Source organism: Drosophila sechellia, chromosome 3R (assembly GCF_004382195.2).
Source record: "Drosophila sechellia strain sech25 chromosome 3R, ASM438219v1, whole genome shotgun sequence".
Classification (NCBI taxonomy): Eukaryota; Metazoa; Arthropoda; class Insecta; order Diptera; family Drosophilidae; genus Drosophila; species Drosophila sechellia.
The window spans coordinates 18949568-18975432 of NC_045952.1; the positions used below are offsets into that span (position 1 = coordinate 18949568).

At 43.4% G+C, this 25865-nt stretch overlaps 1 protein-coding gene across 7 annotated transcripts in view; it reads left to right on the forward strand.

Annotated features, from left to right (window-relative positions):
• The window catches only part of LOC6621926 (mucin-5AC), a 31177-nt gene extending 5719 nt beyond the window's left edge, over positions 1 to 25458 (forward strand). For 2 of the 7 annotated variants that reach the window (XM_032721376.1, XM_032721377.1), the window contains exons 2-11: positions 500 to 1072; positions 11843 to 12137; positions 12250 to 12914; positions 14155 to 14273; positions 14387 to 15146; positions 15212 to 15583; positions 15648 to 18725; positions 18789 to 18947; positions 19155 to 19579; positions 20919 to 25458. In XM_032721376.1, coding sequence (XP_032577267.1) covers positions 11900 to 12137; positions 12250 to 12914; positions 14155 to 14273; positions 14387 to 15146; positions 15212 to 15583; positions 15648 to 18725; positions 18789 to 18947; positions 19155 to 19579; positions 20919 to 21060 — 5958 coding nt within the window. In that variant the 5' untranslated portion in view covers positions 500 to 1072; positions 11843 to 11899 and the 3' untranslated portion in view covers positions 21061 to 25458. The other 5 variants (XR_004362044.1, XM_032721378.1, XM_032721379.1 and 2 more) reach the window with 5 other exon arrangements.
• The last annotated feature ends 407 nt before the right edge of the window (positions 25459 to 25865 follow it).

Consider the following 25865-nt stretch of genomic DNA (forward strand, 5'->3'; position numbering starts at 1 on the left):
AAGGGGCGGGGGTGTTGTGGATCCTTAGATGGAAGGCAAGTCGGCAACGACCCAAAGTCAAATTGAGTAAAACGCATTGAAAACTTAAGTAATTTCCCAGGAACGGCCCGCAGTTCTTAAAAGCTTTTTTTTGCCTAGCTTTGTTCTAAGCGAGAAGCCCGAAGCGAGCGTTTCTGCCTCTTTTTCTTTTATTACTATTTTCTGTTTCGCTTCTTCGGTCTTGTTATTGCAGATGGTCAAAGTTGTTGGCCAAGTAAAAAAATGTGTTTTATATTGTAATAACGAAGAATGCACTGAAGTCGAAACTCCACAATGGGTGGGGCGGGGAAAAAACCAAATTCATAAACTGTTTAATGAAGCGTAGCAATTAAATAAAGCCAAAATCGGAGTGAACAAGTGCAGGCAACGAAATGCCGAGACTGTAATGGGCAAAATAAGAAATTCCAGCTACGCCACAAATATCCATTAGCAGTGACTAATTTCAGTTTCGTTTCCACAGTAAGATGTTTAGATGTAATCGCAAGAAAGTGTGTCAAGCCGTCCTCTTTACAAAGAATCAACCCTAAACTAAAGTAAACTACGACTTTTTAAAGTTATAAACCTTGAAAAGGACTAACAAATCGCTGGTAGAATAGCAGAACAAGGCGTGACTTGTGTGTGAGTGTACATAACGAAGGAGGAAAGTATGTGAAAGTATGGGCGCAAGAAAGGCCGCCCACTTGCCTCTGGCCCACCTTTTGTGACCGTGCGTGTGAAATAAAAGAGAAAAGTAAAACAAAAAAATCAGGAAAAGCAAAAGGAAAACGAACGCAACTACTACAATCAGCGGCAATGGAATAGCGATTCAATGTCACAGTCAGCGAGCAGCATCTATGTGCACGGAATCAGATACAGATACCCTTATACATATACCCACACCCATACATGTGCAAGCCGCTCACGTATGTAGAGAAAAGCCATAGCCGCAGTTTAGTGAGTCAGTTTTAGGAAAGCCGAAGACGACGACAATCAACATTCATCATACGCACCGTGGGACGCGGCGCAAAACGCAAATGCAGCCCCTGATCGATCGGTAAGCCGAAAAGCTGGTTAAAACCCAATTCCCCCGTGGAACTCTACTCTTTCGTGCCCCCCTCTTCTACTTCCTGTTTACACCCTGCTCAAGTTTGATTTGGAATTAATATTGATTTGATTGGTGTTTCCGTTTATTTGAGTACTAACCAAGTGACTAACAAAAACAGTATATACAACTATAAAAGCAAAATTACTTATAATTTTAAACTTCTACTCAAATCTCAATGGTTAAAAGTAATTCGCACAGATTTGCTCTGTTATGCATAGAAAACCTATGAAAAGTTCCCACATCAATGGGTGTGCTTACATAACAGTTATCAGCCTGAAACGTCAGAATGGTTGAATGATTTTGAATCTCTTGAATCAATGATTGCCTTTCTGGGATTAAAATTAATAAATTAATCAGTTCGACAAGCCCTTCAGTGCGCCAAATATTGTGCTACATAACGATCGTTATAGTGATGATGATGATGACTTCTCCTTCCTTCGTGATAAATGTTCCAATTTATTTATGGCTGGCATTAACAAGCATCTAAAATATGTGCTGACACAATACACAAAAACACACGCACACCCTCCACCAATGTTACACACACACACCTACACGCGCACTTACACCCACACAAAAGCGGTATTGGCACTGAGTTTTGCGACAAAACGTGCTGCCGACAAAGCAAAACGCGGTGTGCCCTGTACTCACAACAAAAACGATAAAAATACAAAATAATAATAATAATAACAGTACTAACAAAAACATAAGCATCACCATCACCATCGACATCGAAACCATTCACGGCATCAAAAACAACAGCAAACCACTTTTTTGGTGTCCAAAGTTCAATGACGTTGGCATCGTCATGCAAGCAATTTGTGTTTCCACCAAATGGAAAATTTTCTACTTCTCATGCGGCTTCAATTTCAACGGAAATTCATGGAAACCCCATTCTCATTGAATTCGCTTTCAAGAAGCAGTCGGAAAATTAACTTGCCCTAAAAGAGTTTATAGAATTATAGAATTCCAACCAAAATTAATCCATTTAAATAGAAAATGTAATATCAATTTTGCATGTAAAAAGAAATAGAACTTAAGCTTATCATTTTCATTACCATTTTAATTATGCACTTAAGTATAAATTATTTATTCTTATTGGTTGTTGTAAGCAGTCGGTCACTTTGTCGTTTTTGTTTGAAAAGATCTATGCTTATTAGCAATAGAAAAGTGAATTTGATTAATAATAGATAATACTTCTAGCTAATTTTTAAATTACGTTAATTTTTGGTTTCCGCGTTTGTGATTCCCTTTTGTGACCAATGGCTGCCCGTCAAATTTATGACTAAAGCGAAATAATAGACAATTGACGTCACCGTGGAATAGGTATAGAAATTTCTTTTTTATTTATTATACTTCTATTTGGCTTCTACGCGGATGACTTTTATTTAATATACATATGCGGTAATACAGTCTCATTGCGTCAAGGGAAAATAAAAAAAAAAAAGAGAGAGAAGAAAGCGCACGATCGGGCAGATGACTTATGGAGGACGCGCTGTTGATCTATTGCTGATAAAGTGAAAGTCAAGTTATGCTAGAAATGTAATTTTTCATGTCACACAAAAAGAAAGATACAAAGAAAGAAACAAACAAACAAACAAGGAATCCGGCTTGAATTTTTCGCAGAACATGCTAAATGTGTTTAGTAGTCGTCGCATGTGGAATGTCAATGGGCAGCCGCGGGTTTTTTGGAAAAACTATAGTATTTCGGTTTCGGTTCCGTAGTATTTCGCCTTTGCGTCTGGCATCTCGACATTTGATGGTCGTCGCGTCATTTATCTGTCAGCATTTGCCTCAGCATGATGAACTATTAATTTCTGGTGGTTGCCTAGCCAGGAATGTATTTTCGTCAACTGCTGCACGTGTGCCTCGAACATCAACTCGGATTCGGAATGGGATTGGGATACGGATTCGGATGCGAGTGGCGAGTCCATAAAAAATAAAAATAATTTGAATACATTCCCGGTGAGAGGAGGCGAGTGACAAATCTCTTCAGTTTGCAGCTGTAATATATGTGTGAATATATGAAACACGAACGAAAATTTGTGGAATATTTATCAGGCATTTGAATAGAGGCAGCAGCACAGCCATGATTTCGATTCTATGCTCTCTGAATGGCCGAGCACATCTGTAATCCGATTTGCAGCACTGCAAATTTATGCCCCGCATTTGAATGAGACCACAAATTCATTAATTATAATCCGATGCAAAATGCATACCTATTCTGTGTCCAAGGTCCTTGAATATTCAGTTGTGGCATAATATCTCTCTCGTACATAGCAGAAACTGATTGAATTGCGATTAAATTGCATTCGATAACGTTGCGAAATTTGCAGCAAACTATTCGTTTGCTATTTATGCGCTGCACGAAGGGCTAAATGGGCTACAACATTGTCTTGGGCATAATTGGAAGGCGTCTGGCGGAAAAGATATGGCAGACACATCAAATCCGACAGGGACACAGGCAGCGGCTGCTTTTGTGTCGCCTTCCTACTGACAACGACAGGTGGTCGTTAGCCCAAAACACATTCGGACGCTCACATATTCACACAATCATGCGATCATACAATCATACATTCATAAAGTACCCAGAAGTAGCGGCTGCCTACACGGCGTATGCGTGTTACGCCTCGAAAGGATGAGAGATGAGATGATCGCACAGGTTTCGCCGCATTATCTGGCTCTCGTATGGGAGCGAGAGGTGTGTCCATTAGCTGATTTAATGAAATCGTAAATCAAATGAGCGGACCGCTAAAAATACATCTGCCGCGTATTTTATGTTTTTTGAAGTGGAACCTATGTACAACAGCAACAAGCCGGCAGCAAAGATCGCAGGCAGCCGCTGAACAATAGATGAAACGTGGACGATTGTGCCAAAGTACGAATATATCCCTTCCCTTTTTGGGGAAATGCATGGGTGCACAGCGAAAAAACTCAAAACTAAAAAAACCTCATTATCTAAACCCACTTCCAAAGAAACCAATTTAAAGTAGAACAGGTGCGAGTATGGCATTTTTGATTTTACAGATTGTGCGACTCCGAGGAACATGAATAAGATAAGATACATTTAAACAAAAAAATGTAACATATTATATTAATTAGTTATATATATATTTATTGATCCATAAATTTAAAACTCCAACTCTAAATTTACCAAAACTGCAAAAAGATTGTTGAAACCCCCTAATTTTTCCACTTAAAAGGCAATTTTTTATTAAAATTCCCAATGGCAGACCGCAATTATTCCCTCAGTGCACTTATGGTATGCTCATGTTTTGGTATCTTCTAATGATGAGCACATGTAATGCTTCGTATTGCAAAACTTGGCGTTTTATTTCGACATTTCTCGCCGTGAATAATGCATGCGATTCCTTGGTCGCCATTCGTGTTGGTCTGCTTGGGCTGGGTTTTGGTTGTAGTTTTAGTATTTGGCTTTTGCTTTCTACATGTACCTTTTTTTACCCCGTTCCTTTTGCTGCCAAAAGTGCAGCATTGTCGCCGCCGTCTTGGCCGTCCGTCTCTCAATAGGCGTGCCCAAGATGCTGTGGCCAAGATTTCGCTTGGCTGGCCGGCGTCACAGTTTTCGCGTCTGCGTCTGCACTTTCCCATGGATGCGAATGTGGATTCGGATGGGGATGGGGATGGGTATGGCAAAGGGTATGGGTATGGGCATGGGGATTGAGATGGGTGTGCGCATCTTTATTTAATTAACATATTTTATTTGCTCAACATGCACACACAGTTGTCTACAGGAACGCTGTGATTTATGCCTGGCGTTCTGTGCACTTTATGTTGCCTTTCAGTCAGCGTCGAGATCATGGCGATTGTCATCTTTAAGTAGCTTTGTCTCGGAGCAACATCCCCTATGCCCCTATCTTCCTATATATCCCACAGATTAATCGCCAGCATTAGTCAGTTTTTGGTGCCTTTGGATGTATCTGTACATGTTTGTGTATCCGTATCTGTATGGGCATCCCATTGTTGGCACTGGCCGTGTGACTAATTTGATTACACACTAACAAACTCACAAGGAATTCGAATATTTCGCGATTGTGACTTTATTTTGAGGCATTTTATTGTACTGTCCGCCCGAAAAGCGTCGACTTTCTGCATTAAATTAATGCTCACTTACTGTGCCAGCCATCTAATGTTATTTATATAGCAAATCAAATACGGCCACCGTCTGTGTGCATCTCTCGGATACTATCGCCAGTATCCGTGAAAATTCCTCAAATGATATGTCATCAAAATGTGATTAATTTAATGCCTTCCCAACTCACATGCAGTATTTATGAGGACTTCTAATATTAGTAGTGTCAACGAATATTTTCCTACGTTGAAGATCGAAAATAGGAAATCATAGAGATGCATGAAATGTTTAAGATGGTTGTAGCAAAAGCACAAATTAAACTAAATATGCTCCAAATTCGCTCTGAAAGAGTCAGAAGTTGGGCAACCTAAAAGTTTTTATTCCGCACCATTAAAGCGAGCTGAAATAAAGGAAACAAAGGAAGGCTCCACACACTCTGTACTGACTATTAACCCAATTCAATGGGGAGAACAAAAAGGAAATGCAACTCTGAAAAGCCATTTAAGCATAATGTGCAGTAAAATTATAAATAAACGCCACTCCAAGGGGAATGCGGGCGAATGTTTATGGGTGGCGCGTTCTCATTAGGCGAAGTGTTCGATAATTAAATAGAAATGTAAATCAAGGCATCGAATTGTGCCCCAAGCACTCACCCCCCCACCCATCGACCACTGACCCCTTGCACGTGTGGCAAGCGCGCAGCTGTTTAATTGGCACTAAATTTAAAAAAAAAATCGAAGAGTTTGAGAAAAATGTGAGGGAATTGTCCACCGTTGCTGTTTATTAAGCGGCAAATCAAACAGCCAGAAATGAGCTTAAACGCAAACAAACAGCAACATTAAATTAAGTATACATCTCCATTATATATATATATATATATATATATATACATATGTATATATATATATATATATATATATATATACATATATATATATATATATATATATATATACACATATACCATATATATATATATAGTATATGCATGCGGATGTGCGATAACGGCATAAATAAGTGTGCTCGTGTCCCTGCCACCCACTGAAATGTGTTTATTTTCGGTGGGCGCGAGTGATTTTAATTGGATTTTGATATGATATGATAAATCCACCAAGCTCCATCCACATCATCCAATCCAATAATACACAATCTCCACTCACCTTGGCAGCGGCCTGCCGCTTTCGATCTGTCTTTGGCATTTTACACACGATTCACGATTATTTTTAGGCTCTGGCCTAACATTGAAAACGCAAATGTTTATATGTTTGCCGTCTAATTTTGCGCCTAGTTATTAATATTATTTTTATGAGCATTTCTTGTTTGGATGATGCGGCGACTGCTGTTGACACGGCCAGCGGGGCGTATGCGCTATATCTAGCTATAGATATAGATGTTTGTCGCTAATCGGAGTGTGAACATGCGAGAAATAAACAATTTTATCGATATTAAGGAAACCACATAAACACTATAAAAATGAACGATCAAAATATTAGTAAATTATAGAGGGCTTTCCATGGAATTCGGGTGCCAGCATTGTTGTTGATTTTTGTTTTCCCTCAACCCTGTTTATTGTTGTCTTTTTTTTTATCGCCTTTTGTGCCGGCGGTACTGGTGTTGTTGTTGTTGTTGTACCGCGCCACGGTCTTCTTTATTAGTGTGTTTTAGTGGGCGCCCTGCCAACGATTTTCCGAAACAAATCGACGTCGCGCTCGACAACATTCCGCACGCTTACGATACACGAAAGGCAGCGCCAGAGCGACCCACTGTGCCAGTACCACAGTCCCACTGTGCGGTGGCCATGTGCATGCATACTTTTAATTAAAATGGACAAGATGCAGATACTCGGATACTTGGCCACTGCCTATGTCGCACACTAAGCCAAATATTAGTGAATTAAATTAAATATTTAGCATATTATAGTAAGGCAATTTGGCATATAACAAAATATATATCATTTGATTTAGATCTTACAATTATTCAGCTAATCATAATGAGGCATCATTTTGTCTCAGTGCAGCTGCTGTCGAAGTTGCTTAGGAAGTGCAATGCGAGCTGGCTGCAAATATCCAAAACCCAGACCAAATCCAAATGCAGTTGCAGTCGCAGATGCAAGAGGCATCTGATGCATTTGGCATCCATCCGCCTGTTGCGTTTCCCTGTGCTCCCCCCGCCACTGTCATGTCGCGCACTGTACGCAGCCAATCCAATGCAATGTGCGTCTGATGCTCAACAACATGTGTAAGAGCGTGTGGCGCCCCCCCCCACTCCGCAACCTCTTCGATTTTGGGCACCTAGAAGCCGAAAAGTTCCCTTGGCCAACTGCGCCTTTCGACGACGCTCGTGTGTCTCCGTCTCTGTCTCTGTTTCGTTTTCTGATTTCGCAATCGTTTTCAGAATGCTCTACTTGGTGCCTCGAATGAGTGCGTTTCGTCACTCACTTGGAATCCGTACTGGAACCTTGCCCTTTCAGGTTATTTCGGCTCTTAAATAACTTAAGGCTAATGGCTGTGTTTTTAATCTGCGCCACTCGTAAGATTTGTATCTTTGTATCTTTGAGCAGGGGAGGATGTTAAGTTCTACAAATCTCAGCCATAATACCTATTTATGCAGGGTATTCGAGTGATGTACAATGCCCAATAAAGATTTGTCATCTTTGCCAATCTTTTTGCACAGCTTTTTGTGGCATTTGTGGCGCATGTGTCGCCAAGCGTTGCCGAAACGACGCAGCCAAACATGAATTAAATTAAAAATAAAACTATAGAAAATTGTAATTAAATAACTAAAAACGAAAATAAGCATGCACGTTGACAGACAAAGACTATTGTGTACCAAAATAAAATTTCATGAGACAGCAGCAAGAAACTGACAACGACAACTACAACGACATCGGAATCGGTATCGGTGAAAATGAAAAACGAAAAATGGAGGAAAAGCGTACTGCGGTATCGATAGAGGAAAATTCGCCAGAAATGCAAAAGAAGCGAGTGCATAGAATAATTGAAATTTTCAATGCTGCAACTCGAGGATGGACATATTCTGCCCTAAGGGGTATTTCGAGGAAAATGTTTAAGTCATGTAACATAAAACTTTTCAAAATACAGTAGAAGAGACTAACAAATTTTGACAGAGAAGCTTCTTTAATGCAGAGGAAATGTACTCTTTAAAATTGAACCAGTTTCTAGTGTTTTTTGCTTGGATGGTTTCTTAAATATATTTCACAATGTTCTTAACAAAGAGAAAGTAACTAATGCCCATGATATATATAATTGAGTAAAAAATTGCAAAAAATCTACACCTCAAACATTTTTTCAATGCCATATTTTTGTTGCTCGCTAATCCTGCCGACAAGCTAATCCCGTTTGACCGATTAGCTAATTGCTCAGTCAATCAGTAAGTCAGTCAGTCAGTCAGTCAATCATCCCATCGCTCAGCCAACAATTAAGACTAACCGCCATTTTCGCCCACCGACCCACCAAAAAATTCCCAATTTCATTCTCGAGAAGTTTTTTACCAACCGATGCGAATTTTCCCATACTTTTCATTGTGTTTTGCATCGTATGTGTTGTACATCCATGTGCGATTTTCCCGATCCGACTGTGCCAATGTGTCGCCTTTTTTTGAGTATGTTTTTGCATGTGTTTGGTTTTTTGATTTCACTTCGTGCTATGCGCACATTTTTATGCATAAATTTTGACATTTGTTTGCTCTTTGGTTCCTCTTCACGTTTTTATGTCACACCGCAAAAATGAAAGAAAAGAAAAAAACGAAAGAAAATAAGAGACGCCAGCTACGAATTCGAATATGTTCAATCATACCAAACTTTTTTCAGATTTTTGATTTTGTATCCCCATCATCACCACCACCACTACCACCACAACTACAACAACAACAACAACCAGTACAAGCACCAACAACAACATCAACAACAACAACAAGAACCTCATCGACGGCGTCAATTGCGACGATGGCTGCCATAAATACGGTAAGTACGCGACATCATCAACCAAATAATGCTAAAATATAATAAAATAAAAGGAAAGAAAAGCAAAGAAAATAAAATAAAATAAAGGGAAGTAAAATCAAAGCCAGCAGAAATAACAATTATACCATACCAAAAAGCCCACAATTGTGGGCAATCAATCATGGGAATACATTTTTTATGGCACATTTATCAACATTTACATCCGAGCAATTTGTATCGGACACATTCGAACAATGTTTCATTTCTGAATCATTGACTAGCGCTAACTACTTTAAGCAAAACTTGGCCAAGTTATAAAGTTGCGACTTCCATGCCAAAAGTAAATTACAGGGCGACCTACTTTGTAATAAATAATTGCCTGCTGTCACTTTTTCTTATTTATGGAGGCAAAAAAGTAATCAGAAGTCCTTAACTTGTTAAAAACATTAAAGAGCAGTAGGTAAAATAAATATTAAAGAATTGAAAACTCTGTTAGAACTAGAACTTTCAATATGTTTTATAATTCTCTGCAGCAGAACACGGCTAAATTATTCATAAATTTCCATAATTGTCACACTTGCGTAGACAATAATGTCAGCGACATAAAGCGTTTAAAATGCCATTTTTGAAATTATTAAACTTGTGATATTGCGCATACGGCATGTTATACGTCAGCTGATACCCGTGTCTTTTGAAGGTCTAATCATAAACAAAATTGAAAATTGAGCAAAACGAAAGGGCGGACAGATTCCGTGCCATATGACCGAGTTACCCGATGATGAATCTGTTCTTGATGACGACGACGACGACGTTCTCAGCCCTTCTCGTCGCCAACATGTGTTTCAGCTCATTTTACTAATAAGCAGCAGCGGTGGGGAGGGGAATATGCAAAGCGAGGAGAAAAGCGCGCTGACAATTTTCATTAACATATCGGCTGAATGGTCGAACTAGAGACCAGGGACCTTGCCAAATTCAAATCTGGCCATTAAGTCTGGCTGCAATGGAAATATGATTTTGGCAGCGCCAAACTTTTCCTGCAACACACGGGCCCATTCATTCAGCATTCTTCGCCAGCTCTCCACTCTCCACTCTCCACTCGCTCCTTCCCCTTTCTTCTCGCTTGTTTTTTAGACTGACATTGACATTTGATTGACACGTGAATCACGGCGTAAAAATATGCCCGCCCATTCTCCCCCATCCGAGAGTTCAGAGCCTGGGATGGGCCATTGGTGTGGGCCGTGTCGCAACAGAATATATCACACCTCTCGTCCTCGAACTTTGACAGCCTATGCTGGCAGACGTGGGGATTTTCTAACGGGGCGACGCTCATAAATCTTCTCACTTGTGCAAGAGAGCAAACATATAATTACTTGATACCCGAATTGATTTAGCGTAAACATAATTTATGAACCCATTCGATTAGAAGATCGCCGTCTCACCTGTATGAGATGCTGCTGGAAAATGGAGATTTCCCTGAAATGGACGTGCTCATCTCGCTTGAAAGCAGCGTCAGCGTCACAACAATTGATAAACATAAGTCTAATTTGCTTCGGCCCATTTATATCTCATAGCCATAGACTGGGCACATTTAAATAAACAAATTGTGGGGCAGAGAACATTAAAGCGGAGGCGTGCCACTTGTGGCTCCTTTTCCAGTTCATTGAGGGAACTTTTTCATTAGCCAGCCGTGTTTTCTTTCGCTTTTTTTTTGCCCCCAACTTAAACAATAATAAAATTGCTGTTTATTTACTTTGCGTGAAATTTTATGCATCTTCGTTCTGGTTTTTCCTAATACTACTGCAAACTGAAATACAGACAACTGTTTTTGTTTTTTTTTGCATTGTGGTCAGAGTCGCAGGCACTTTTGGAAATTTATGCTCTGGTGTTTTATTTATTTTCATTCGCGTTTCTTTTGTGGTTATGGGCAATTGCTGGCCACATTAATTGGTCATCGGTTGCGGTTTATACAGCATTAATTGCCCCATCTAACAACGGACTCCCCTGCGACCCCATTAGCTCACTCTCTAGCCAATTTATGAGTGCACTTTTTATTGCATTTAAATTAATATATGTCGAGGGGCTGCCAAGTGTACGAGGCAAATAAATGACGGACCAAAATACACCATTGTTTTGTGAGTGCCAAGAAGGCGGCGACCAGCACACTTAGGAAAAACCATTGCTGAAAAATATGGCTACATTCAAATGGCATTTTCATTAATGGCGGCGAGTGTACAAATTATTTTCTTTAATAAAAATTCCCACCCTAACTACCCCTAATCAAAATGTTCATTAAGAAGAATGTTTGAATACGCAAAACTTATTCCCAAGTGCATTGATAATATGGGCCACATGGCGTATACTCGATATGCTTCAGTACATACTGCCAGCGGGAATCGTGGGCGTTGGCGCGGTGGGCATGGCACAGTAGTCACTTGTCGTACTCAAAGTGAAATGCATTAAAATTCACTTAATTATGCGACGCGTCGTCCATTAGGCGACAGTTGCCGTGAATTATCAATAATCTCGACTAATCTCGCCTGACAGCCATCGCTGGCCGTTGCTGCCTCGCCTTTTGGCAGCTATTTTGGTTGACTCCACCGATCTTCCCCCCGCCACAATCACCTCAGCTTACCATGAATTCACTGAATTTTTTAACTATTACACGCAGGTACCAAAGAGCATCCATCTGCCATTGACGACTCTCAGCAGCGCGCCGCGCGTGTTGATGTGCAGCGCATCCGTGGGCACCGAAGGATCCGTCACTCTGCAACTGCGTGATGCGAACGCGTTGGAGGCAGCAGCAACAAAGACAGCAACAGCAGCAGCAGCAGCGGCAGCCACATCGACGACGTCACCAAATGGCGCTGCAGGTGCGCCAGCGTCGACGCTAGAGAATGCGCTGACCATCGGCTATCCGGATCCGGAAATGTTGGCAGATGTCTTGGGCACCATTCAGACAGCCTGTAAGTGAACTATACGAACATGTGTGCATGGTAGTTATACCTTCTTATCAGTAACACGTTTGAATATATTTCCATGATTCTTACCTATTACCTTACCTATGGCTCCTTACAGCACTCAAGAACAACAACTCAATCACAGCAGCAACTTCAAGCAATAGCTCGACCAAGTCGACGAGCAGCAATCATCTGACAAATCCCAACAAGATAACCATAACCAGGCGGAGTGTGCACTCGGTCAGCACCTCGACGAACAGCAGTAGCATTAGTAGTTGCAGCAGCAGCGGCAGCAGTAGCAACAGTGGCAAGAGCAATACCAGCTACATCAAGAACTGCTTGATACGCAGCAGCAGCTGCAGCAACACGGTCACCAATGTCACCACATTGGCGCAGATTATGAGCAACAGCAGCACGAGCAGCGCGGCCAGTTTACTCAATCAGCACAACAACAACAGCAACTGCAGCAACAGCAGCAACTTCAGTACCGCCTCCTCGGTGGGCAGCAGCATCAGCGTTGGCAGCAACAGCAGCAGCAGCAACTGCAGCAACGGCAGCAACAGCAACAGCAACGACAGCAACAGCAGCAGCGGCGGCGGGCACCGATTGAGTTTCAAGGGCACCGGACGGCATGTTCCCGCGAGCGGATTAGGTTCATCGGCGGCATCCACGAACACGAGCGGTACCGCCAGCGGCATTGGCGGCATCATAAGCGTCGAGGCGCCCCGCAAGAATCGACCCAAATTATCATCGCCAACGCGTCACGGACCGCAGCAGTGTCAGGTGTGTACGCAAATCCGCTGCGGCTTTTGCGGCACTCATTTATCCTATATAATAAGTATATATACATATATAGTGTATATATCCGTGGCCTAATCGCCAATTTATCGCCGCTCATTCTGAGCCATGCCAACATGTCGCGCAGACAGTCGTGCAATATTTATAAACAGACATTAAGGTCGTCTCGTTCGAGTGGCAGGTGAAACGCGCCCAGTTCTCAAAGTGCCTACGCATCGCCCCCCTCAATCTATCATAAGTCGTATCTGTATCTAAACCTGCAGATCCCCTACAGCTCGTTAAAATCCGGCGGACTGGCACTTGGAACTAATGTTATGTTTATACACGGCGTTAATTGAGCGCAGAGCCCGTCTGGCTGTGAAGCTGCAATCCATTGGGGGCTACCACATGCGAGCATTGATAATTCAGGGAATTGTGAGAAGACCATCAAAGGGTAGAAATCATTTAAGGAGAATTCTTCAAACACATCTGTGGCACTGGGGCAAACTACTTGGTGATCGTTCATTTAGGGGGCTAAAAAAATAAGAAATGTTTTACGTGCAACACGACATCTTTGAGAACTTGCCTTATGCATTCACCATATAATCTTATACTTTCTGGCTTCATACCACCGCCTCATCTCACCTTCCTCTTGATTTCGTAAACCAATTATTGATTTAAAGCGCTTTTTAGCCGTGTGAAAATTTTCCACATCCAAAATCGAACAGCCAGGGGCATTCAACACGTCTCGACGTCTGTCAATAAAACTGACAGCCGCTCAAAGTGCTGCGTCTCCAAGTCCCGGTTTTCCATCTTTTTGCTTTTTTTTTGTGCACGTCTAGTGGGGAGTACGGCGGTGAAGTACATTTTATGACGCGTTTTACGATACTGCGGATGTTGGGAGGATGTGTTTGGTCAGCGGTGGGTTGGGATGGGTACTGGAATTCCACTCCCGCTGCAGGGCAGGCAAAGGCAAACACAGATGTTTTTGCAGATAGTTTTTGGGGGGTAGGGATGTGGTCCAGCTTTTGGCCTAGCTTTCGGTTTCGGAATTCGTCGGTCGTAATTAGCATGCGGTGTGTGGTGGGCGTAAAAACGGGGAAAAAACATAGAGAGCCAACATAACGTATACGCAATGTGGCTCATTAAAATGTTCGAACGCGCAGCGCTTTCAATTATCTAGAGGGCAGCCGACAGGCAGTGCTAATTACATTTCTCCTACGTTCTTCACTCGGACTTTTTATAGATTTGTTGCAAGATCTTTGGAAATGCCTCGGCGCTGGCCAAGCACAAACTGACGCACAGCGACGAGCGGAAATACATCTGTGCGCTCTGCTCGAAGGCATTCAAGCGGCAAGATCACTTGTAAGTAAATGAGGCGCACTAACTGGTGCTCTATTGATCTGTTGATCTGTTGATTTCTTGACCAACAAATCCGCTGAGCCACTGAACCCACACCAACTCTTTACCGCCCCCAGAAACGGACACATGATGACTCATCGGAACAAGAAGCCTTACGAGTGTAAGGCGGATGGCTGCGGCAAATCCTATTGCGATGCGCGATCATTGAGGCGCCACTCGGAGAATCACCATGCTGGCGGAGCAGCCACACCCACCACCAGCCAATCGCTTTCGCCCACCGCCAGTTCGAGCGGTACCAGCAATAGTAGTGGTGCCGGCGTGGCCACCAGCTCATTGAGCCTTTCCCCGGCTACGGCCAGCGGCGATGCCAGCTCCCCGGACGGAGCCACCTGCATTCGAACGTACATTTCCACGGGCAGTTCGGTGGTGGATGCCGCTACTGGGATCGCCCTGTCGGATGAACAGATCAAGGCGATGAATCTGCCGATCAAGACGGGCGTGACCTTGCTGTCGCCCACCACCTCGACCTCGTCGAATGCCTCATCCTCGGCCTCGTCTGCCAGCTCATCGCTTTCCTCGACGGGCTCGTTACCGGGGTCGGGATCGGGATCAGGATCAGTTTCCATGGCCCCGTCACCGTCAAGTGGCTCGGTGATAACCGCTAGTTCGCCCACCATCACGCTCAGCGATGGGATGAGTCTCGAGGGCGAGGGTCTCACTCGGGAACAGTTGGATCTCATCAGCAAGATAATGCAGCAAACGAAGCAGACGAGCGCCCAGGTCACCGTCTCCTCGCCCACCAGTGTCAGTTCCTACAAGATCAACACCAACTCGTCGCCATCGCAGAACAGACCGCGCACATGGAACATGCAATTGGTAGGTGGACTTTATATAAAGAAAAGTATTTATATTCATATAATATCAATCTTTATTATCTACAGTTAAATAGTGCCCAAAATGTGACTGTCACAGTCGAGGACAACTCTGAGCTCGTTACTCCCTCCTCCAACTCACCCGTGGAGGTCAAGGAGGAGGAGCTGAGTCCACAGCTTGTGGGCACCATGAATCCCCACCTGCTCAATATCGTGAAGCTTGACAAGCCCGTTGAGTGCAATCTCTGTCACCGTAAGTTCAAAAACATACCCGCCCTCAATGGGCACATGCGCCTGCATGGCGGCTACTACAAGAAGGATCCGGAAACCAAGCGCAGCGAGAAAAAGGACTCCAGTGGTCCACCCCTGCAGACGGCAAGCATTGGAGTGCGCGCCCTAATCGAGGAGAAGATTATCAGCAAGCGCAAGGACATGACTAAGGTGGGTTCAAGGAACAACGAAGAAGGTTCAGGATTTTATTTCTTACCCATCTACCATAATATAGGGCTCCTTTGTGGTTCCGGCACCACCGCATAGCAGTGGCACAACCACTACCCTGCGTCGATCGATCAGCGATCTGGAGAGCTTCCTCAACCCGAAGACGAGCACCAGCAGTCACACCCAGACGATGACCACCACTACGGGTACAACCACAGCGGTTCTCCCAGCGGCCACCACCATCAAGAGCAGCAATGGCCTCAGTATCCAGCAGATTGGCCTGCCGCAGAGCATCGAGATCTTCAGCGGCGGTCAAAAGCAGGCGAAGACGCTTAACCTGGGCAGTGGAACCAACACGATCACGATAACCACCAACAATGTACCCACCACCACGACGATGAGTGCGCTTACTGCGCTGAAAGCGGGTGGCACCATCAGTGGAATCTCTACCGCTACCAACACGGATCCGAAGGATTCCACACTTATAGAGCTCTTGAAACGCGGAACTCGCATTGCGGTCACTTCGAAAAAGAACCAATCCCATGGACAAACGGGATCCAGTATAATGATGACCTCCAGTGGCGCGGCAACAAATGCTGTTGGTGCTTTCACCGAGTTAACCACCATTGGTGCCGGTGGAGGAGGGCAGACAGTGGGCAGACAGATCATCACAAACAACAACCGCACCGTGATCATACCCTCCGATGTCCAGGTGGTGTCCACCAAGAGCAAGCTAAGCAGCTTGAGCAGCCTGGTCAAGAGCAATATGACCAGCAGTGGCACCTGCTCCTCGGGAAGTCTTTCGCTGGCCGATGGCACGCCTCTTTCCCTGACAATTGCTTCCAATCAGGAGGTGACTGGAGGTGTAGCCAACTCCAGCGGATCGGGAAGTGTTATCACGAGCGGAGGAGGGGGAGTCTACACGGTTACCTACACTAGTGACGGCACCGATCTATTCGACGATGCCGAGGTCTACAACGTTTCGGACACCGAGATGCTGCTGCAGACGGTGGACTCCATGGAGCTGCTCACCGATGAGGAGATCAAGAGCGAACATTCCGAGGACTTTGCCCTGCTAAGCGAGGCCGGCGACAGCGCGCACACCCAACTGGTAAAACTGGAGCCGGAAAGTGGACAGGCCAACTCCGGATCGGGAAGCGTATCCGGCGCAAACACTACGCCATTGCCCACCTTCCAGCAATTCCATTCCAAGGAGCTGATCATGCAGAACAGTTCGCAGATCCAGGCGATAGCCAGCATGCGTGGAAGTGGTGGTGGAGTCCTGGCCTCGCCGCTCCACTCGCCACTGGCCTATCCCACTCCCCCATCGAGCCACGAGAATATGGCCCAGAGTTCGCCCTTCATCGAGGATGCAGCTGCCCAGTTTGTGGATGCCAGTAACACCTTCTTCGGCGACAAGACGGACTTCTCGCACATCTATTTCAAAACGGATGAGGGGGAGGCCACCATTGAACAGCTAAATGAGCACGACAACGAGAAGATCCTGAAACTGAAATCAGTGCTGGAGGAGAGCAGCTTCGATCCCTCGATCAAAGTGGAGGACCTGTTGAATGGCACCGATGACGATACGGAATGCGATCTGCGGGAGTTTGCGGAGACTAACCTCTCGTTTTTGGACGAGGATCAAGAGTTCCTCAATGACTCCAGGAATGCCACCTCTCCGCTCTCGGAATCCTTCTTCACCAGCGGCATTGGTTCCGCGGAGGATGTGAAGCAGGTTTTGCGCGAAGTCCTGCCCGATGAGAATATGCAACTGCAATTGAGCAGTGAGCAGCAGGGCGAGAACATCATCGATCTCTACTATTTGCCTGGCTTGGGCTTGCAATCCCAGATGATGCCCAATTCGGAGGACCCGCTGCTCTCCTCCTCACCCCGCGAGTTTGGCCAGCAAAGACAGCAGTTGGCTATGCAAACCACCAACATGCAACAGCCCATGGAGCAGCCACTTCAGGACAACAACAACATCTACCAGCAGCAGGAGCAGCAGCAACAGAATCCGCAGCAGCAAGAGCAACACCAGCAGCAGCAATCACAGCAGGAGCAGCCACCGCAACAGGAACAACAACAGCAGCAGCAGCAGCATCATCAACAGTTGCTGCTGCCCCAGCAACCACTCAATCAAACGGAATCCCTGCCGGCAGTCGGTCAGCAGCAGGGTGATTTCATGCTGCCCCTGGTGGGTGGTCATGGATTCACCCAAGTCACCAGCCAAACACAATACATAGATAACAGCCAGGGCGGCATGGGGATGCAGCCGCTCAACAGCCTGCTGCAACCACTGCTCTATGGTGGGGCAACCACATCCAATGGCAACGCCTCAGCCGGGGGCAATGAATCTCTGCTCACCACCGATTGCCAAATGAATGCCAATCAAGGCCAGATCGATACGGGCCTGATGTTCGCCTGTGGCAACACGACAACCATAGCCAACAAATCCCTGGCGCCTCTCGTGCCCAACCCGTCGAGTGTGGCTAATTTGCAGCCCTTGTCCAACCAAACCAATTCCATTCTGAAGCGCCGACTACGCTCCAATGCGCCCCAGGAGACGCACAAGTTCTCCAAGTTCCACACTCTGTCACCGCATCGTTCCAAGCTGCGCAAACCATCGCGAACCCACTATACGCCCGCACCCATCCTTAATCCGGATCGCAAGGGCACTGGGCTGTACTGCAATGTGCGCAAGCAACTGGGTCAGGGTCTCTTCGACGCCTTCGACGATGACTTTGGGGACTCGGTGGGCTTGGTGGACTTCTCGGACGAGTCGAAGGTAAACTTGGGATCCACCTACCAGGCGCAGATACCCAGCTGTCGGCCGCTGGAGGAGGCATCGCGGGACTCTCCCGGCGCCGAGATGATGTGGAATCCCGAGGTGCAGGAGGACGAGAAGATCCTGATGCGCTACATTGACCTCAGCAAGTCGTCGGCCGTGCCCATGGGCAGTCATTCCGAGGAGGTTGCGCTCCAAACGCTGCTTCGGGCCAAAGGAAACTCGGCGGCGGCTGTGCTCAGCCTGCTCCAAACGCAGTCCGGCGCCTTCCAGATGAAGTGGACCGCCTACGAGCTGGAGCAGTTCTTGCGCGGATTAGAGAAGAATGGCAAGGACTTTGGCAAGATCGCCAGTGAGGTGGGTTTCCTTTAATGATTACAAAACGATAGGCTGTCATAAATATACCCCTTACCCTTGCAGCTGCAAACGAAGTCCTTCGGCGAATGTGTGCAAATGTACTACTTCTGGAAGAAGCTGTGCGTGGACTACAAGGTGACGCACTTGAAGATGGAGCCCGTGGTAGTCATTGCTCCCGCGGTGGAGAAGCCCTATGTCTGCGAGATCGCCGACTGCTCAGCGGTAAGTTCTAGGCTCTCAGATGCAGCAGCAGCAGCAGCAGCATGCCCCCTTGCCCCAATGCACGTACTGCAGCGCCCCAGAAACCGAACGCTAACGCCCCACCTCACCTCACTGGCTCTTTCTTTTTACTCTCTTTCCTGTACATAACGCTCGAATGTCACAATCAAAAATCCAAATATCTTGCCCCCCCGCCTGCGCCGAATGTAGAGCTTCAGTTCGAAGGCGGCACTGCACGGCCATGTCCGCATACACGCTTATGGTCGCAGTGCCAGCAGCAACACCACCAACAACGGCAGCAGCAGCAACTCCGGCAGCAGCAGCAACATGCAGCATGCCGCAGCGAGCAATGCCAGCTCCGGTGGCAACAACAACAGCAGCAGTAGCTACGCATGTGCAACACTGAGTGGCAGCAACAGCAGCAGCAATAATGCGACCAGCAATGCCGCTGCAGCAGCAGCAGCAGCACACAGCAGCAACATGGCTCAAAACGGCAGCAACTGCAGTGGCCATGCGAATGCAGCAATTGGAACATCTGCGCTTTCGACCACGCCCAAATTGGAGGCGGGCATGGGCAATACCACTAACATACCGATTGCCAAGGAGGGCGAGTTCCCCTGCAAGGTGTGCGGCAAGTAAGATTCCCCCAAATCAATTTCCATCACAAAAAGCATAAACCAAAAACACGTGAAATCCGTATGAAAATTCGAAAATCCGCAAGTGATTTGAGTGCCCGTAATTGACTTGAGTTGAGATCGTAAACGCACGCTGTACCGTAAACTGACTTGTGTATCGTATGCCGAATACCGTATACGAGTTATTGGTTAATAGATCTTGAGTTCACTGTACCTATTGTTTTATCGAACAGTTCCTCCTGAGTTCTTATATCGCTACCCACTTTCAACTCCCTTATATGATCTTCAGTTGTGAGTAGTTACCTCTGGTGATTCTTTAGTTCCATTCGTATGTCACTTTCCGAATTCTACTATGCCATTTAGTTAGAGTTTTCGTCAAGCGATATTAACTGTTGTTATATTGTTGTTGTATTGTATTGTTCCATGATGCGAAACCCCCAATATCAAATCCAATCAAATCGAATCAAATCAAACCAAAACAAACCAAACCAAAATCAAATAACGAATACAATCAACTCGCAATTGCAATTTTAAAGCGAAGAGTCACAACTCGCAAATAGACGTATCCGTAACTGATATCAGCTCCACAAGTCCACACGCACAGCTCGCTGGCAAAATGCTCGGTAAGTAGGAGGCCTTCGTTTTGCGTTCTCACCTTTCGGTTCATTTCGATAACCTCTTCCGTTCCAACACTCCATTCACTTGGTCTCTGTTCTCTAATTTCGTGTATTATTGTATTTGTCTTCGACTTAATCCTACTCACAGCGCCAAATGCCTTTGATAACTTATGTAAATATTAAAGAACCATCCTCTCCGATCTGTCATATGTATATTGGAACAGCTGGCCTTCGAAGTGATCCAAATTTGATCTGGTTATGGATACCCAAAAAGAAAAAATGAAATCCATCATATTACAGAGATCACAAGCCTAGAGCGGCTGTATCATTCAAGCGCACATTCTTAACTCTTTCGTTAACTCGAGTTGTATATGTATTTAATCACTAACTTATTTGTTTCCTTATTTGCTCCTCAACATAAACTCTCTATTTTCCATAGTTATTTGTAACAACAAAGCAAATTTAAACTCCACACAAGGCTAAGTAAGATGAAGTGAACAAGAAAGCTTAAAGTCGTCTCCTTCGTATCTCTGCATGACTCTTTACCCAGCTATATCTATGCATGTGCTATACAATTGTGTACTCTATGTGCTTCCATTATATATCTAAATGTTGAAGTAATCTGCCTAGTCTGCATCTTAGAGAGTAGTGATCGAAACTGGTGCCGCAGACCCATGTGTTCTCATGATGCCCCGTCTTCTGCTCTTTCTTTCTTCCACCAGGGTCTTCAATAAGGTGAAGAGTCGCAGTGCGCACATGAAGACGCACCGCGTCCAGGAGCCGGATCAGAAACACCAGCTGCAAAACCAGGCTGGAGCTGGACTGACCACCGTCGCCACATCAACCATAACCGCACCATCGTAGACACCGACGAGCAATTCCGTGGAGGAATCAACGACATGGACAGGGAAACCATGAGGCGTATATAGCAAACAAACAAAAATCGATTGACAATCGCATTAAGCATGCGGCAAGCATTGTTTACCACTGTTAGAATTTATGCTTAGACGAATTTGGGTCTAAAAATCAATGTCACGTGTACGTAGTAGTTAAAGGCATTTCTTCACTAGGTCTATCTAAATCTATAGCTCAAACCCCTTTCTTCTTCAATCACTTCTCTATCTATCCCCTAAGTAGAAAACACTGCGACTCGCTGTAGGTTATAAGTCTAGCCAAGGATTGGTACAAGTTCAAATTGAATTGTTATTGACTATTGTAGGCAAGTGCAATATTTATGTTGAAGTAACACGAAATACCTACCTACCGTTTTTTATAGTAGGCGTTTATTCTGCTCGACTCGACTGTAGATGTACTCTAAATCTAAATATAAATCTAAATCTAAATCTAAACCTAAACCTAAAACTATACTACAACCATGGCTAAAGCTGAGGAGAAATCCCGATCTATGATAAATACTAGTGCATAATTACTGTTAACTACAAGTTTTTCTACTCAAATACTCGTACATAGTTGCAACACACTACACTGATACTTTACTAGGGCGATAAGAGAATCTCTATATATAGATACTTGATATAATTGATAATTACATGCCTAGGTGTACGATGTATGCGATATATGATTGTTGTTCTAGTTTTAACGACGCAAGTCAGCAACTCCGAGTAGTTGAAGTTTTACTTAGATTGTACTTACCTACCTACCTACAGACCTAAACTATTTAACTATGGCTTAGAAACCGAAAACCCAAGAGAAAATCTAGTGAAATCAAGTGATATTGAGTGAGATCAAAAACGATTTTAGCTAAACGTGAACAAAATTCAATGCACACCAATGTAAATGGAAGTTGAGAAAAAGTTTTAACTTTACTTTTAACGACGCAAAGTTGTAGGTTGTAAGACGCTGTAAATACGAGTCTAGCAAATTAATCAGATAAGGAAGGATATGTTTCAAATTTCTCCAAGACGCATAAAAGACATTAATCTATTTATAATTCTAGATCCCCTCTCCCCCGACCGACCCCCTTTCCCCGACAAAACAAAAAAGAACACAAACACACAGACAACGAGGGTTTGAACCTTGAACTTCGAAGTTCGAACCCCGAAAAAAAAACCCACACACACAAAGAGACACTCACAGTGCAGTTTTATATAGGCCTAGGATATACATACATAGTTATTATATACAAGCATATATTAAATTAAATGGTACAACAGTAAATCTGCCAGCAATTTGAACAACAACAAGAATCACACGTTTTCCATTTGGACAGTGAGCTAATGTACTACAACAAATTGATCAATTGATTCAGCGTTTTTGAGGCCGATGCCGGGTAGTATGTTATTGACAATGGCGTAACTTAATCTAGTTTAATGTAAACCGATGCATGCAGGGCTAAATTGAAAACCAAATGAAATACTTACGTTTAGTCTAAATACCTTCCGACCCTTTCCACGTAATCAACTGACCCGCACATCCGGACAAAAACTTGGAAGATGGGAACTATTAGCAATTTTTATGGTTGTATTCGCCAGAAAACTACAAATCAGGAGTTGTAAATAAAATACATGGGAGATGTACAAAATACCCCGATGTGGAGGACTTATCCATATGCTGTTCTATTTCCTTGGCCTTGTGTTCGCAATAGCATTCGTAATCATAAAATAGTCATAGATTTAGTTGACGGACAACATAATTCTTGCATATTTTTCGGTGTTATATACAATAAGCGTAAGCAGATATACATGAAAAAAATACAGCTACAGCAGCCCACCATATATAAAGCACATTCAGTAACTGTTTGTTGTGGGCCTTCGATGCCGTTTAAAGACTTTCTCGCGTACAAATACCAGCCCGAACATCTATGTATATCCCGTTTCCATCTGTAGTTAAAGTGCTTGGTTGTGTGCATTTTCTCTACACGTCTTCCGTTTCCGCTTCTGTTTCGATTTCCATTTCCGTTTCCGCCTGAGTTCCAACCACACTGTTCGATTCTATTCTATGCTCAAATGCCTTCAAGCGAATATAAGTCTTAAGTATTATTAAATAAAGTATCCACAAATGAGTGTTTATCCTTAAGTAAGTGTTCAAATCTAGGGTTACGTTAGCTTAAGTTGACATGAGTGTGCACTTTGTTGCTTTTCAAAAAAGTTTCCTAAAGACAAAGATAAATGTAGAGATAGGCATCTGCTCGAACGTCTAGTCGAATGACGTAGATTAATTATCACCTAATTTATTTATATTTTATTTTAAGTTTCAATTACTGTGCCAAAATGTTTATTGTTTACCAATTAAATGATTTCAACTGTTTCATTTTTCCACGACCGTCTTGCCTTTTTATTTTCCTACAACATCGTAAATTCCATAGTAAAGGACAATCTGTGACATTGAGTACTACAAGTATACTACATTCCTATACATTTCGAAGCGATAATTTCCGGAATCATCTGCGTCAGCGATTCCCTCCTCACTTACACACTTTATTCGAAAACTCTGCGTTGTGATTGTTCATTAAGCGAAAGTAAAGACAAACTGTATTTATGCAATGCAAATACGTATTTTAGAGTAATCTGTATATAAATAGATGGCGGCCGACGCGGCTCCAGCTTCCTCAAAAGCCAAACTAATTCTAGCTCAGACGTCGTCAGATTCACTCAAATCATCAGTATATACAACTTGCACTCCAATTCAAAGACACTATATAGTTGCATGTGTGGTTTACTTATTCTCAGCATCTGTTTGCAATATTTTGTAAATCGTACAGATACACATACTACCATTAATGTCATAATGCCGAATGAGGGAAAACCGAATATTATAATTAGTGAACGCAACAGAATTACTTCGAAATACAATACAAAACCTTTTGAAATTGAAAACGATTGATAATAGCTATTAGACATATCAATTTTATTTAAAAACGAATCGAGAGATACATTTAAACAAAAAAAAAATATATATATACATATATATATGTATACATAGTCCGTACACCTTCGTGTACACCAGGCAATATTGCATTCCTGTTTAGCGAGTAAGTGGACATTTTAGGCGTCATCGTAGTATTTACAGGATCTTCTGTTGGGCACCTCTTTCGAATCTTTGCTTTAAGTGCGATATCTCAGAGTATTTAGACTGACGAGTAATAAAACGATACCAAATTATGAGATACTATTCTGGATGCAGTGCATAACCCTTCGTTTCTGTGCCAAACAAGGATCGATCGCGATCTGACTACAGACGCGATGAACGGCGTGACAAACTTTACCGCTCAGTATTATCGAGATGTCCGGCCTGCGCTCCGGGAAAACTGGGCATTAGGGTCGGACGGATCGGCCCTGCTATGATTAAGTACCATATACAAAGAACTACACAAATCTACGATGTAAGTTTTAACTGTAATATGCAAAGAGACCCTTTTATAAAGAAGCAAACTGTTACTTTATGGCATTTAGTTGAGATGCTGTAACCTCTTGTTGATCGTAAATTGTACGTAGCATGTAATACCTATTTAACTCGCAGACACCTACACACGAATATGGCATTCAAAACAAAACAAAAAAAATATATATGTATTTATACAGTGCTCATATTAATATTCTGATATGAACGAATATTTTATGGTACATCTATATATGTACATAATAAGAGTAAATGTAAACTTCAATGTTTTCATGGTTGTAAACTGATGATCAAAAATAGATTTAATGCATTTTACATGCTTTTATTTAAACGCAGAATTACTTCGACTATGCTTTACACTTTTTGGTACCTAATAATATTTAATAATATCGTCACATATAATGGCATTTCTTTCAACGAATACCGAATCCTTCGTTTAACATCACTCATTCGTTGTTTTTACCAGACTTACAATCTCACAAGCGGTGCAATGGATAAGCGAAATATTTTCTGAACATCACATTCTTTGATAAGAAATGATCAATGTAAGCGATATTTGAAAAAGAAATCATGAATATTCCCTCCAAATAATTTTTAAAAAATTACGTATTTGCTAAAAGTCAAATCCCTGATAACTGTAATGAAATACGACAGACGGGAACTCAACTCTCAAATCTGTCTCGTATAATGGAGGAATACTGTACTTAGCATGATGTTACCAGTTACATTTAACGTAATTACAATTACAATGATTATTGTGTATTGCATGTGTATGTGAAGTGTATGTAATTACAAGTAAACTCTTTAAAAACGCAAAAAAAAAACAAAATCCAAAAACCGAGAAATGTGGAAAGAGAAACTATGGCACACATTTGCCATTTAATAGTAGTCAATTCTTCAAAACAGAAAACGAAAAAAATTAGGTTAAGTGTGAAGATGCATGTGGGGGATATATGGACACTATTTTCTAAACGTATTACAACAATAATTTATGAATTTGTTGGTAATTTTATACATATATATACACAGTTACTTTTGTTAGCTAGCAAAACGACAACGACAACTTAGGTAGCGCCGAGGTAGATAAACTTTATGAATGTTGTACCCAAAGCCCACGCCCCGGACACCCGCGAGAGCACACTGTACAGGCACGAACCTCAAGGCAGGATGGGTCATAGCTCGAGATCTAGATACCACGGATCCAGGATCCTGAGGCCCGTCCTTGCGCATCCTACCTAGCTAGTTAGGTCCGCGTCCCTTATAACACGATTTCTGCTCATACTATACACTCAACACACTCACTGATTACA